At 45.4% G+C, this 16,091-nt stretch overlaps 1 protein-coding gene and 1 non-coding gene across 7 annotated transcripts in view; both read left to right on the plus strand.

Moving 5' to 3' along the window:
- The first annotated feature begins 1,079 nt into the window (after positions 1-1,079).
- The window catches only part of TUFT1 (tuftelin 1), a 49,197-nt gene continuing 34,185 nt past the window's right edge, over positions 1,080-16,091 (plus strand). For 2 of the 6 annotated variants that reach the window (XM_007088135.3, XM_007088137.3), the window contains exon 1: positions 1,083-1,238. In XM_007088135.3, the coding sequence (XP_007088197.1) occupies positions 1,179-1,238 (60 nt within the window). In that variant the 5' untranslated portion in view covers positions 1,083-1,178. Of the gene's footprint in view, positions 1,239-16,091 lie in introns of all 6 variants that reach the window. The other 4 variants (XM_042994120.1, XM_042994121.1, XM_007088134.3 and 1 more) reach the window with 4 other exon arrangements.
- Positions 4,843-4,947, plus strand: LOC122241673. Its single transcript, XR_006221912.1, has one exon. It is a non-coding gene; the product is annotated as a U6 spliceosomal RNA (small nuclear RNA).

Genomic DNA, 16,091 nt, shown 5'->3' on the forward strand with positions numbered 1-16,091 from the left:
TCAGATGGAACCCAGGGAACCTATGTTTCTAGCACCTCCATTCCCTCCTAAACAATCTTCTGGGAATAGAAGGCCAGTAAATGCCATCTCTGAAGGTTAAAAGAGACAGACTAGAATTGGGTTTTATTCCCTTGGGGCCCAGGGATAGCCCCACCATTCACCTCCCAGGTACAAAGTCACTCATCCCTTCCACCTGGTATGGGACTCAGTCCCTACCTGGGAGGTAGCAAAGTTTCTGTCATTCCTGCTTTTGTGTTGCCTTGAAGAGGGACCTAGCTGTTCATCAGAGCCTGTTGCCAAATTCAGGGGTATTGAGTGGGTCAGACCTCCCGCGTGATTTCCATGTGGACCACAGCCCAGGGGAGCCGCCAACCTGAAGAGAGAAGCTGGGCTGGAAGAGACCCCATCCTTGTCCATCCTCTCCTCTAGGTCCTTAAAATGCTAGTCTGGGCTTTGGGAGCAAATGCCACTGGAGAAGTTGAGGTTCATCGTTTCTCAAGAATACAAAATCCTTTTAAGGCAACGTGTCCCGCCTTTCCAGACCATATAAGGGCAGCTTTAGTATAATAGCTTCTACAAAACAAGCCCCACCCAGAGCCAAGCTGGCTTTGACTTTGGCCTGGGCCTCCTGCCAGGGCAGGGCACCTGCCAGACTGGCTTAGGCCGGTCTGAGTGAGTTGGCCTTTGGTGCCTGCATTTCTACGGTGATGGAGGAAAGGTTTGCTCAGCTACACTAAGGTAGCCTTATATATGGGGAGAGGAGAGTGTAAGGGAAGTTTTTTCCCCAACTATCCTCTGAGGGGCAGACAGGGTGATTCTCTTTTACCAACACTGACCTTGCAATTGAAAGAGAAGTGCAAGACTAATGCATGTTTGAGGTACAGCCACGCAACGCTGGACAAAATTTCAGTCAAGCAGCCTCGGGTAGCCTCCAAGCCCCACCTTTATGTAAATCTAAGCGAGGGCCGGTGGGCGTGTCCCGGTGCTTTCTCGGTAACGCCCACCCTGCTCTTTAGCTCACTCTCATTGGCGAGCGGCATCTTGGGGGCGTAACCAACTAGCAGTCCCCGCCCTCGACGCTCCTATACAGGGGAACGGTTCCGCGCGCGCCTGCCTAGTAGGAGCCAGACCGCGGGGCGGGTGGTGGGTGTCCGCGCTGCTACCGCCGCGGGAGTAAGATGAACGGGACGCGGAACTGGTGTACCCTGGTGGACGTGCACCCAGAGGGGCAGACCGCGGTAAGACGGAGCGGCTACGCAGCCTCCCCCGCCCGGTATCCTCGCTTCCCAGTCCCGCCCCTCCCGTGCCCCGCGCCGAGTTCGCTGACATCACCTGGGGCCGGCTGGGGGCCGTCGGCTCCTTGCCGCGCTCCCTCCCTTTTTTTTTTTCTGCCGTCTGGTGGCGGGCAGCGGGGGTCCGCGAGGGCTCGCGGGAGGAAGGCTGTTCGGAGACTCGGGGCGTACCTGCCCTTTAGGAGGACACTGCGGCTCCTGCCGGCGACTCCGCGCGGCTTTCCAGGGCGCGCTACTCGGGCGTCCTGCGGGCGGTGTACTGGGTGGGAGGAGAAATGAGCTCCTGGGACAGGATCCCTGCACTCTTGGGACTCTGGGTCCCCGAGGAGGGGCTCAGGCATTTCTGTGGGTCCTGGTTGGGTCTCCGACGAGGGGCTCAGGCTTTTCTGTGGGTCCTGGTTGGGTCTCCGACGAGGGGCTTAGGTTTTTCTGTGGGTCCTGGCTGGGTCCCCGACGAGGGCCTCAGGCTTTTCTGTGGGTCCCGGTGGCTTCAGAGGCCCTTCACAGAATTTACTGGTGCTTTGGTGGTCGTAAGAAGACAAAGTGCAGCCCAGGGCTTGGACGGGGTGGGATGGTAGGACGCCAGGCACGCCGAGATTGGCCCGGAACGCCACCTTTCGCTGGAGGGAATTAGGGCTCTCCGCTTGGGGGTCACCTCTCGGCTCGGATTTCTCCTTCCCCTATCTCCTGGCTTCCCTCCCCCATCGGCCGATGGGTGGCTTCCTGGGACTGTTTTTTATTCACGTTGTTTCCGTGTCCAGCTTCCAGGCTCCGGAATGAGGGAGATGCTAGAACCTAGGCTGAGAAGGGAAGGGTCGTGACCCACGCGAGGGCTTCCGGAGAAGTGAGGGTGGGGGAGAGAGGGGCGTTCCCCAGGGCTAACACATCTGTCTTGCTGCCCTCACCCCCTTGGCTCCCGGTCCCTATTCTCCTCACTCGGGTGACCATATGATTTTCCCTCTTCACAGACCGAGGAGGGTAACTTGTGTCTGAATGTTTCTAGGCTTTGCTAGGGAACTTGACCCAGAACGGGTGTGTACTGTTCCATCCATTTTTCAAGCTATTGTGGGTGAGAGTGAAATGGAGCCGAGGTGATGGGGAGTTTGTATCCCTCCATTCCTCCTCCCTCCACTCTGTATCTGTTTCCCTTGCTCCCTTCCACTCCCAGCATGCCCCCTGGGGAGCTAAGGCCCCTGGATTATGGCTCTTCCTCACAGAACAATTACCTAGAATAGTTTCTCATCTCAAGTACAGACCATCAGTTGTGTTCCCAGTCCCCTCTCCGTTTCTGTCCAGTCCGTTAGTATTTCTGCCATATTTCAGGTCTGGCTACTGCCCAAGCCCAGTCCCTCATTTTCTGTAGTTTCTTACTCCCCCAGCTATGGAACTCAAGAGATAGGGAAGAAATGGATCTATTGTGTCAACCCCAAGTCCTACTCCATTCTCTTGCTCACTGTTTTGGAATGGTTGAGGCAGGGAGAAAGAGTATGAGGAAAATAAAGGAAAGGGGTGTGCTGGGCTTCTTTTTGCTTGCTGTGAAAAAGAGATCCAGAAAGATTTTAAGACCAAGATGTTGGTACTGTTCAGAATGATTTTGACGTATTCTTTTGTCCTTTGATATTTTCTTGCTTGCCTCGAGGGATAGAAAGAAAGAGTCAGTAGGAAAATAGTGAGCAAGGAATTCAGTCAGTTTCCAGCCATGGATTAGTTTGAGGCTAATCAGAAACTTCTAGAACAAGGGGAGACAGAAATTCCCTTTATTCTTTTTTCCTAGGCTGGACTTGAGAGGTATTTTACTTCAAAGGTGTGAATGAAATGACCATTGCCTGTATCTGTTCTTGGAGACATTCCTGAGCTCTTACGGAGGGGGAGGCAGTAGTAAACAATCAGTCGGGGACAGGCTTTGTCTTGGGATTCCTCTCCTCTGAGCCAGCCTGAAGCTAGAATTTACTGCTCTGGACAGTCACCAGGAGGCTGTAGTGTATGTTCACACCGTCGAGTGAGTGCTCAGTGCATGTGCAAAGTGAGTGGATGAGTATATAAATGAATGGATGTGACTCCTTGTGTCAGCAGTGTAGACAACTTAACCAACTAGTGTGTCCTAGTGTGAGTCAGGACCCTGGGACTCTGTTGGTGTTTCCCGACCAGCCAGGCTGTGTGCCTCGTGCATCACACTTGGACATGGAAGCATGGCTAATGCACTCTGGATTGTCGTTGTTGGAGGCAGACGGAGCAGGTGCAGTGAGCCAGTGGTTTTCAAACTGCAGATCGCCACTATGACCAGTAGGCCTGAAATCAACTTAGGGGGTTGGACCCGAGCATTAGCAAATAAGTAGATTCCAATTAGATGACATTCTGGAACAGGCAAAACTGTGGAGACAACAACAACAAAAAATTCAGTGGTTGCCAGGAGTTTTGAGCATAGAGGGGAGATGAATAGAGCACAGAGGATTTTTGGGGGGCAGTGAAAACACTCTGTGATAGAAGTCTTTATCCTTTTGTCCTAACCCACAGAATGTACGGCATTCACTTTACTTGAGTGAGCCCTGAGGGGAACGATGGACTTTTGGTGATTATGTTGTGTCAGTGTAGGTTCATCCTTGGTTTAAAAAAAAAGAAGTACCATTCCAGTGAATGATATAGATAATGGAGAAAGCTATGCATATGTTGGGGCAGGGGGTATATGAAAAATCTCTGTATGTTCTGGCTGATTTTGTTGTAAATCTAAAAATTCTCTAAACTAAATAAGGTCCTTTAAGAAAAAGAAATAGAATTAGTGCTATCACAGTGTTAACAGTGGACATTTTTGGCAAAAGTTTAGTTTCAGTTATATGTATGTATACACATTATATATATGTGTGTGTCTGCTTATTAGATCTTCAGGTAAAATTTGTTTTAGGTCAGAGAAGCTTGCAAGCCACTGTAGTGAGTTATGCTGGCAAGGAGAAGCACAAACAAACCTCAGACATTTTTATTAGACATTCGCATTAAGTTCCTTTGGTTGTAAGCAACAGAGACTATCCAGCTAACTTAAGCAGAAGAGGAATTTATTAGAAGGAAATGGGCAGCTCACAGAAATTAAGGGAAAGCTTAAAAAGTGTGAACCAGGGGCACCTGGGTGGCTCAGTTGGTTAAGCGTCTGACTTTGGTTCAGGTCATGATCTCACAGTTGGCGAGTTCAAGCCCCATGCCAGTCCTGTGCGGACAGCTCAGAGCCTGGAGCCTGCTTCGGATTCCGTGTCTCCCTCTCTCTCTGTCCCTCCCCTGCTCTCTCTCTCAAAAATAAACATTAAGGGGCGCCTGGGTGGCTCAGTTGGTTGAGCGGCCGACTTTGGCCCAGGTCATGATCTCACAGCCCGTGAGTTTGAGCCCCGCGTCGGGCTCTGTGCTGACAGCTCAGAGCCTCGAGTCTGTTTCGGATTCTGTGTCTCCCTCCCTCTGACCCTCCCCTGCTCATGCTCTGTCTCTCTCTGTCTCAAAAATAAATAAACGTTAAAAAAAAATTTAAATAAATAAATAAATAAACATTAAAAAAATGTGAACCCAGGCTGTTCACATTGGCAGCACATGTACTAAAATTGGTACACTACAGAGAAGATGAGCATGGCCCCTGTGCGAGTGTGACACGCAAATTGGTGAAGTGTTCCCTGTGTGTGGTGGTGTTATAATAGCATTGTATGGTGACACATGGTAGCTACACTGTGGTGAGCACAGCATATTATATGCAGTTGTCAAATCACTATGTTGTACACCTGAAACTAATAGAACATTGTGTGTCAACTGTACTTCAGTTAAAAAAAAAAAAAAGCGTGACTCTGGGTCTGTATAAGTGGAAGGAACTAATGGAGCGTTTCTACAGGTGGTTGAATTGGTTCCAGACCTTTTTGCAGTTCTGCCCAAGATCCCAAGGAGAGGGCATCATTGGCCCCTCACCTGCCTTGGCCAGGGCATTATGGAGGTCCTTGACGGACAGGTGCACCAGCTTACCCAGGAAAGGAGAGAGGTTCTCCAAAGCAAAGCCCAAGTGCTGTTATCAGTAGAGGAGGATGGAAACTGTGTGGCAAAATCAGCAGATGTTCAGGGGCGCCTGGGTGGCTCAGTCGGTTAAGCATCTGACTTCGGCTCAGGTCATGATCTCACGGTTTGTGAGTTTGGGCCCCGCGTCGGGCTCTGTGCTGACAGCTCAGGGCCTGGAGCCTGCTTCTGATTCAGTGTCTCCCTCCCCTCAGCTCCTCCCCTGCTCACACTCTGTCTCTCTCTCAAAAAAAAATAAAGATTAAAAAACAAAAAAACAGCAGATGTTCACTACATTAGACTTCGGTTCAAATGATCTCGGTTTCTTTCTTTTTCTTTTTAAATCATTTTTCAATCAAAGGAATATATGTTCATGATTTCTAAAAGATCTAATAATGTCAAAAGGCTTTTTAAAAGAACATAGCAGGCAGGTTCCTACCCCAAGCCCTGCCCCATGGAAGTAGCCACTTTCAACTCTTATCTCTTTTGTTGGGGTTTACCCCCCTTGTTTCTAAATAATATGCTTATAGTGATACTTCTTGATTTGTCAGTTTTAGACGTCTGTTGACTTCCTGCTGTAGGAATTCTAGAAAAGTTTATGCTCCCACTCCTTACACGTTCCCTTTCCCTTCTCCCATCCTCCCAGTGTATTTACATAACAATTTTTGGCTAAACTATGATTTCTGTTAATAGCATTGTGGTTAAGAGCCTGGTCCTGGGAATCTGACCTTATAGTGGGCTGGAGTCAGGGCTTTGATGTTTGTCTTGCCCAAGATCACTTCGGTAAATTACTTAATCTCTTGCATCTTGGTTTCTTCATCTGTAAAGTGGGGATAATAATTTCACCCTCTTCATTAGGTTGTTATAAGGATTAAATAAGATAATGCATGTGAAACATTAAGCACAAGGCCTGGCACATGGTAAGTGCTCAGATGTTGGCTGTTATTTTCTGCTTGCTCTACTTAATGGCTTAGAGGAGACTGTATTAGCCTCTCATGAGACCCCTGCCCAAGGGATGGAGGGAGAGTCTGAGAACTTTCTGGTCTGGTCAAGGTTTGCTCCTTCTCATTATGTTAATATTTATTCTTATCTGTTCCTTTCCCCTTTCTTGTACCAGTGGAGGGTCTTAAGGATGCGAAGGGGCCTGTAGTAGTGTAACTACTCTCTTACCCAGAGTAACCTTTGCTAGCACCAAGTCAGCTAGGACAGGTTTTAGACGAGTGATGGTCAGTGTTTGTATCTTGGCATCCTGCTCTAGGTCCCTTTCCTCCTCCTCCTTTTTCTGACTCATGGCTCAGGCAGCTGGTGTCCTATGATGCTCTGGGCCCCTTGGTAAGAGGATTTTAAGTAATCTATCAGTGTTACCCTTCCTTAGAATATTCGTATTATTTTCATCTTCTCTAATTTTTTTGTCTTGATCAATCTTGGCTAGAGAGTTTCTCTCAATGCCTGGGTGGATTTGGAATTTTTTCATCACCTACAGTCTGAACCTTTGTCTTTACCCTGGACTAGGTGTTATGCCTAATTTAGGATCTCAGAAGCTGAGTTAGTTTAATACCAAAGTCTTTCCTGAGCTCCATTCCTTAAAAAAAAAAAAAAAATAAATAAATTTTTTTTTTAAACTAAAGTTGTGATTTATTGAAGGCTTACTATGGGCCTAATTTTTCTGTAACCACTTTAATTAGGTATAACTCATGGACTGCACAAATAACCTATTTAAAATGTACAATTCAGTGGCTTTTCGTATATTTACTGAGTTATACAGTCATCAACACAATCAATTTTAGAACATTCTCTTTACCTATAAAGAAATCCTGATCCATTAGCAGTCACTCTCCATTCTCTCCCAACCCCTTCAGCTCTAGTCTCCTTTCTTTGTCTGAGATTTCCTGTTGTAGGTATTTTATGTAAATGTAATCATATAATATGTGATCCTTTGTGACTGGCTTCTTTCAATTAGCATGATGTTTTTATGGTCGATCCATGTTGTAACATGAATCCGTACTTCATTCCTTTTTTTTTTTAATAATTTTTTTTAGTGTTTATTTATTTTGGGGAGAGAGAGAGAGACAGAGTGGGGAAGGGGCATAGAGAGAGGGAGACACAGAATCCGAAGCGGGCTCCAGGCTCTAGGCTCTGAGCTGTCAGCACAGAGCCCGATGCGGGGCTTGAACCCACAAAGTACAGGATCATGACCTGGGCCAAAGTCAGACACTCAACCGACTGAGCTACCCAGGTGCCCCTCATTCCTTTTTATAGCTGAATAATATTCCCTTGTATGGATATATTTTCAGATATGTTCTTCATGGATAAATGTTGGTAGACACTTGGGTAGTTTCTGCTTTTTGTCTATGATGACTAATGCTGTTGTGAACATTTACTTACACATTTTTGTAAGTAAATATATTTTAAATTCTCTTGGAGAGACATACCTAGGAGTAGAATTGCTGGGTCAGAATATTTGCATTTTGAAAGAGGATTCCACTGGAGTCATTGATGCTTACTCCAAAGGAATGAATAAAGTCTAAAATGGTGAAGACCCTGTCTCTCTGACACCAGGGCGGGGAAGAAGCTCCCGGGCAGAGGAACCTTTCAAGTTTGGTGGCCGCCTGTTGCTTCCACTCCTGACACCTGGCCCAATCTCAGTCTGTAAATTCCTCCTCACACCATTCCAACTCCCCATTCATTGCCAGATTCTTACTTTCCAGAGCACTATAGCTCACGTCTCCAAGCCTGCCAGGAATTTGGGGAATTCTGAGCTCTACCAGGGGATCTGGAATAGGAGGCTTACCCAATCACCTGGCATTTAGTGCCAGCGTTTGCCATATTTTTCTGGGGTGGGAGGTGGGGTGTTCACCCAGATGGTTTCGGTTCCAGACACATGTGCTCAGAGAATGTGAGATGAGCTTCCCCGCCAGCTGGTAATTATGGTACATGCCTCTTTGGGTCACAATGCAGAGTTGTGAAATACCTTTGTTTCCTCGGGGTGGGGAGGTTTAGTTAGGGGAAGAGGTATGTGCCAAGGAGGCTGGTGGCCTAGATTTAAGCCTGGCCAGCAGAGGCAGGAAGAGGAGAAGAAATATAGGGTACGATGGGGATGGGTAGATGAAGGAAGAAAAAGGAAATGGTCTTCTAGGATCTGGGGGCACAAAAGCAAAAAAATGACAAAATGAAAAGTGAGGGGAGGGGGCGCTGAGGAACTGCCCCTTCATTCCAGGCTGGCTGAACCCCTAGCGGGTTTCCTGAAAAGAGACTGGCTCAGCAAAAGGGTATCTCCTTCAGAGTTGGGCATTCAGGAGCCCACCTCCCTCCTTGTACACACTCACTGTTAGGCCTCTTAGGCCACAGTGGTTCCCTGTGCCGGGTGTCCGGGTGATGAGAAGGGCTGCCCTGTTTAGGGTCCACCCTAAATCCTTTTTCTCGTTTCACCTCCCAATCACCCCATTAGCCCTCTGCATAGTGCTTGTCCAGCCCATGCCTCTGGGCAGGTAGCCAGACAAAAGGCAGACACCTGTTTTGTTGGCTAATCTGTGGGGAGGAGCGAGAATAATTCTTTGTGTCATACTCAACAGAAGGCCATTTCTGAGCTTGAGAGCCCTGTAGAAGGCAGGACCAAGGCTGCCACATACCTCTTAGTGGAGGGGCTTGGGAGCCTCAGCCAAGAGAGGGGAGGCCCCAACCACCCCCATCTGGCCCTCTTTGACATTTCGGGTCTTTCCTTGTCCTGACCTCTTGGGAACCCATGTTTAAGTGGCTGGCTATTCCCATTTCTCAGAGGGGAACCGTGAGGTCCAAACCTGCAGTGGTTTGAGAGACCACATACATTTCAGGTGGGAGAGGGGACAGGACTGAAGGACCAGGTGATGGGGGAGTGGTTTATAGAGTGCAGACGTATTGAGGATGCTGGTTGCCAGCTCAGGGATGATCTCCACTGTGCTTACTTCCTCCTGGAAAGACCCTGACCCTCACCTGCCACCCATCTCTCGTGGCCGCCAGAGCAGCCTGGGGAGTGGGAGCAGGGGAAGCTTATTTTCCCATAGATCCACAGATCTTGGACAGATCTGCCCCTTTCCACAGGAGCCTAGAATGTGAGAACCTCTGGGGCCTCCCTCTCTATCTCCCTTATCATTTCTCCCCAGTGTCTTGATCTCTAACCCCTCAGCTATGTGTTTATCCCCTCCCCGAACTGAGGAGTGACTCACAGCTGGAGATTTGTTTGAACAGAGGTGAGAGGCTGCCTGTAATTTGGAGGTGGCTGGGCTTCTCCCCAAGAATGTTTATGAGGTTAGAGGCTGCTTACCTTGTGATTACCTGTTTCTTTTTCTCTAGAGAAGAAGGCTCTACTTCTGTTGTGACTTTCAGGGAGTCCCCAGTGGGACTACCCTGCTAGACATTTTGGGGCATTCCTCCAGCTCCCCGGAACCTGCTCACAGCCCTGAGATTACTCTGGCTCCAGAAGACAACCAAAGGCGCCAGACAGAGAGGGGCCGGGTTTTCCTCCTGGCCTCTGGGCTGGGGCTGTGGGTTGAGGTTCGTGGCCTTGCAGACTGGATTCTCCAGTTCTGGGGGCTTGAGGTGCCAGAGAGAAATCTAGATTTGTTCACGGGCTTCATTTAGACAATTGGGCTCCCCCACGCTCCCCGGGGCTCCTCAGAAAAGTAATGCTGTCTCACTTTTGTGAAGTGATTTATGGTTTGGAAAGCACTTTCACACTATCTTACATATCTACCTACCCTGCCTTAAGCGTAGGCAGGGTAGGTTATTATCACCTCTATTTTGCAGATAGAAAACTGAGGCCCTGAGAGATAAAGTGATTTGCTCAAGGATTAATAGGTGTCAGTTGGACTCAGACCCCACCTCCAACTCCAAGTTTAGCACTTTTTCTTGCCTTCTCTTCATTTACATATGAGACTGGTGCTGCACAAATACATTTTTGTTGCTAAAGTTTAAAACACTGTGCAAGTATGGACTGAAGGTCCCTTTACTCCCCTGTCCGTCTCTCGTTTAATGTGTATAAGCGCAGTGCTTTTCCCATGTACTTGTATTCTGGAAATGCTCTGTGGCATGGTGGTTGGGAGCAAGGACTCTAGAGCCACAGGGCCTGGGTTTGGATCCTGGCTCTGTCCCTTACGAGGTATATGGCCTTAGGCAAGATACTTAATGTCTGTGCTTCAGTTTTCTCATCCATAAAAGGAGAATGTTGATAATAATATTTACCATCTAGTTTTATAGTGAGGATTACATGAGTTAATATATATAAAGCCCTTAGAATAGAGGCCAGTAGGGCTCAGTACATAGTAATTGTTATATATAGGAATTGGCAATTACTGTGAATGTACATATTATGTAGTTAAATAAATAAGAAGTCATTTTTTTTATGAATTGCCGACTTGCTTTTTTCTGTACTATCTTGAAGATCATTTTCTGTCAGTTCATAGAAGTTTATTTGTCAGCAGTGTAGTATTCCGGAGTATGGATGATACTTTATCCATACTTTTCTACTAGAGGGTACTTATGCAGTTTCCAGTTTGTAACTATTTGTAAACAGTATCATAGTCAACAGTTTTACACATATATCTTGGGACAAATGTGTGTGGATTTTCATAGAACATATTCCTTTTTTTAAAATGTTTGTTTATTGATTGGGGGGGAGAAGGAGGGGGGAGAGAGAGAGAGAGAGAGAGAGAGAGAGAGAGAGAGAGAGAAGGGCAGAGAACGAAGAGAGAGAATCGCAAGCAGGCTCTGGGATGCCAATGCGGGAGCCTGACTTGGGACTTGATCTCATGAACTGTAAAATCATGACCTAAGCCAAAATCAAGAGTCGGACACTTAACCAAGTGAGCCACCCAGATGTCCCTCATAGAGCATATTCCTAAAAGTGGCATTACTGGGTCAAAGGGCTTACAAAATATACAAACACTTTTCATTAATATTGCCAAATTAACTCCCAAAAATACTTGTATAAACTTACACTCTAGCAATATATGAGATTACTTTTTTTCTCTGCACCCTCACCAATCCTGGATATTATCAGGATCTTTAATATTTGCCAATCTGTTGGTCTAAATATGATATTTCTGCAGGATTTACATGAAGAAAAGTACATTGCTTTATGAAAAGCAAGAAAGAAGGCTTGTATGTATGGGAAGTTTTAAAGCATAAGCAATAAAATGGACAGCTGTGCACTGAACTCTCAGTTTAAGAAATAGAACATTACCGATCTTTCTGAAGCCCCTGGGATCCCTCCTAGTTCATAACCCTCTGCTTCCTTTACAGAAGTGATCGCTGTCTTGAATTTTGTGTTTATTTCCTTGCTTTTTGTTATACTTTTCCCACATGCACAAGTGATATAGTGCTTGGCTTGGCATGTTCTGAACTTTACATTCATGGTATTGTCTGTGTTCTATAGTTTTTTTTTTTAAGTTTATTTTTTAATTGTGAGAGAGAGACAGAGAGAAAGCGAGAGCAGGGGAGGGACAGAGAGAGAGGGAGACAGAATCCCAAGCAGCCTCCACGAGCCCATCACAGGGCTCAATCTCATTAACCGTGAAATCATGACGTAAGCCGAAATCAAGAATCGGTTGCTTAACCAACTGAGCCACCCAGGCATCCCTTAAGTTTGTTTGTTTGTTTGTTTGTTTGTTTATTTATTTATTTAAGTATCTACACCCAGTGTGGGGCTTGAACTCATGACTCTAACATCAAGACTCCTGTGCTCCTCCGACTGAGCCAGTCAGGTGCTCCTTCTGTAGCTTAATTTTAAACTTACATTAATTTGGAGATTCATGCATCATTCATTCATGTCGATGCATGAAGCTGTAGTTCAGTTATTTTCACAACTGAATACTAGTTCATTGTTCTAATACGCCAGAGTTTATTCATCCATGTTCTTATCAGTGGACCATCTGGGCTGTTGTCAGTGGTTAGCCATTACAAACAATGCTGGCATGAACAATACCTCTGCATGCTTCCTCTCACCCTTCTTAAATATGTGAGTCTAATGAAATTCTCTCCAAAGATAACTCATTGTTTTGTTTGTTTTTAAAAAATTTTTTAAGTGTTTATTTCTGAGAGAGAGAGAGACAGAGAGAAACAGAGGGCAAGCAGGGGAGGGGCAGAGAGAGGAGGAGACACAGAATCAGAAGCAGGCTCCAGGTTCTGAGCTGTCAGCACAGAGCCTGACTGGGGGCTCCACCTCACAAACCGAGACATCATGACCTGAGCCGAAGTCAGATTCTTAATCAACTAAGCCGACTAGGTGTCCCGATAACTCATTGTTTTAACTTACATTTCCCTGATTACTGGTGAGGTTGAGCATCTTTCCTGTATTTTTAAATTTTACATTAAAATTTTTTTCGAATAATAGATTTTGTCTAGCCCAGTATAGGCAAAGGTTATCCTTCCAACAAGTGATCAGCATAAAAAGAAATTATTTGATCTTTATGTACTGTGTCTTTGTACAGAACATCTCTATTTGGACTGGCTACATTGAATCTCAAGCAGGCTCTGTGCTATCAGCACAGGGCCCGATGGACTCAAACTCATAAACTGTGAGATCATGACCTGAGCTAAACTCAAGAGTCGATGCTTAACCGACTGAGCCACGCAGGCACTCCTCAGTGTGTATTTTTTGAGAACCTACTCTAAGCCAGGCACTGTGCTAAATAAGCTAGCCATGTCTTCAAGGAGCTTATGATTTTACTGGGGAAGTTGCATAAATAAGTAGTTATAAAGAAATGAGGTCAGTGTTATAGTGTAGTATAGGGTGCAGTGGGTGCAGGGAGAGGCTCTGACTGAGGAGTGCTGGGGTAAAACCCTTAGAGAAAGGATGCCCGGGCTGGGAATTCTCCAAAGAGGAAAGGGAGGGGAAGGGACCTGGAAAGAGAAAACAACATGTGCATTTATGGGGTGGTGAAACATGTATTACATTGGAAGACTCGTCAACAAAAGAGATGTAGATTTGGATACAACTGGATCAGGAAAGTTTGGGATAATCAGAGTGTAGGGTACAGGTAGGATAGTGGGCGATGTCCACATGTTATGTGGTATAGATAATGATAGGCCTAATCCTGAGGGGATTTAATACCATGAGGAGTTTTAATCCTTTTTAAAGATTTTATTTAATGATGACATATATACAGAAAAGTGCATAGATCATAAATGTACAGTCAAGTAATTTCACAAACTGGACACATTCCTCTATCCCACATTCAGATCAAGAAACAAATCATTACCAGCACCACAGAAGCTCCTGCTTCTAGTCATTTCCCCCTTCTAGTTGTTACCTACCCCCATCCTTTGGGGGTAACCACTACTGTGACTTCTAAAGCATATATTAGGTTTGCTTGTTTTGATACTTTTTATATAAGTGGAATCATTTATAAGTGGAACACATTTTGTGTTGGAATTCTTTTGCTTAACATTTCTGTGACATTTATCCATATTGCATGTACAGTAGTTCATTCTTTTTCATGGCTATATACTGTTCCATTGCATGACTATACCACAATTAATTTGTCCATTCTACTTTTTTTTTTTTTTTTAAATGTGGTTTTAAGGGTGCCTGGCAGGCTTCATCAGAAAAGCATGTGACTCTTGATCTCGGGGTTGTGAGTTCTGGCCCCACTTTGGGTGTAAAGATTACTTTAAAATCTTTAGGGGCGCCTGGGTGGCTCAGTCAATTAAGCATCCAACTCTTGATTTTTTGCTCAGGTCATGATTCCAGGGTCGTGGGATCAAGCTTCACCTCAGGCTCTGTACTGAGCATGGAGCCTTCTTGAGGTTCTCTCTCCCTTTCTCTCTGCCCGCCCCCTCCTCAAAAAAATAAAAATAAATAAAATCTTAAAAATAAAATGTGGTTTTATATATGTATGTTTATAATCTCTATACCTTCATGGGGCCCAAACTCACGACCCTGAGGTTAACAGTTGCATGCCCTGGGGTGCCTGAGTGGCTTACTCTTGATTTCAGCTCAGGTCATGATCTTTCAGTCATGAGATCGAGTCCCCACCCCATACCCCCCACCGTGAAGCCCTATGTGTATCAGGCTCTGTGCTGAGCTTGGACCCTGCTTAAGATTCTCTCCCTCTGCCCCTCCCCTGCTCCCTTGCTTTCACATGCTGTCTCGCTCTCTCTCTCTCAAAAGAAAAAAAAAAGTTGCGTGCCCTACAACTGAGCTAGGTGCCCCTATTCATTGTATTCTTGAACATTTGGATAATTTCTAATTTGGGGCTACTATGAAAAATGCTACTGTGAACATTCTAGCATCATTTTTTTATGAGAATTTTTTTGGGCGGGTGGTGGGGGGAACATAGGTATGCATTTCTGTTGGGTAGATAACTAGGAATTATAGGGTTTGCAAATGTTCATCTTTGGTAGATATTTCCAAAGAGATTATGGTAATGAGCAATCCTGCCATCAGTGTATAAGAGTTCTGTTCCATAGCCCCCAATGTTTATTTTTTATTTTCATTTGTAGTCATTCTGATGGGTATTTTGTAGTATTATTGCCTTGTGATTTTAATTTCTAACTCTTTGTTGATGATGACTGATGAGACAGAACCCTTTTCATATGTTTATTGACCATTTGGATATCCTCTTATTCTGTGTCTCTCTCACTCTCAAAAAGAAATAAACATTAAAAAGGTTTGCCTTTGCAAAATTTTAGTTTTGCTCTTTACATTTAAATCTGCAATCCACTTGAAACTGATACTTGTATACAGTGCAAGGTAGAAGTTGTACTTTAACTTATTAGCGTATGCTTATGGAAAATATTTTGAAGAGGAGCATTATGTCAAATTTTGAGGAACTGACACTTTTGTGTATCTACATGTTTTAGTCACTGTGTTTTCACTTAAGCATCATACTGTCCATCTTACCAATGAATACACTAAGGCTAAGGGAGAATAAATCAATACACACAACAAATAAAAGCCAGAGTCAGTGTTTGAGCCCAGGTCTAACTGTTCCAAATACGATTCTTTTTCTGCAAAGAAGAGAGAAAGTCAGTTGGGCTTGAGGGGTCATGGACCAGGCAGTAAATTTGGGGGTGATCTAGGCACTGTTGTATATCATCTCATTCTGTCAAAATAAATATATTTTCTAAAATACAAAAATAAATATATAAGAAATAGAGAATTTGACAGTAATCTACAAAAGGGAGAGCAGGGAAAGGGGCTTAGGTTGAATACCTAAGTTTAATTAGTTTAATCTATTCAATGGAGTACTGGTGGCCATTAAAAGCCAATTTTGAAGACTGTTTAGTGTGATGGAAATTAAAGATGAAATATTAAAGGGAAAAAGAATCTGCCCCTTGCCCACTCACACTGTTTCTCTCTCTCTCTCTCAAAATTAAATAAACATTAAAAAAAGAAAAGAAAATAGAATTTTTTATGTTCATGAGAGATATTAGTCTGTAGTGTTTTCTTTTCTGTCTTTAAAAAAAAAAATTTTGTTGGGCCACCTGGGTGACTCAGTCAGTTGAGTGTCCGACTCGATTTTGGCTCAGGTCATGATCCCAGGGTCGTGGGATCTAGCCCTGTGTTGCTCCGTGTGAACCTGCTTGAGATTCTCATTCTCTCTCTCCCCCTCTCTCCCCCTCTCTCCCCCTCTCTCCCCCTCTCTCCCCCTCTCTCCCCCTCTCTCCCCCTCTCTCCCCCTCTCTCCCCCTCTCTCCCCCTCTCTCCCCCTCTCTCCCCCTCTCTCCCCCCTCTCTCCCCCTCTCTCCCCCTCTCTCCCTCTCCCTCTCCCTCTCCCTCTCCCTCTCCCTCTCCCTCTCCCTCTCCCT

Source organism: Panthera tigris, chromosome C1 (genome assembly GCF_018350195.1).
Source record: "Panthera tigris isolate Pti1 chromosome C1, P.tigris_Pti1_mat1.1, whole genome shotgun sequence".
NCBI classification, from domain to species: Eukaryota; Metazoa; Chordata; class Mammalia; order Carnivora; family Felidae; genus Panthera; species Panthera tigris.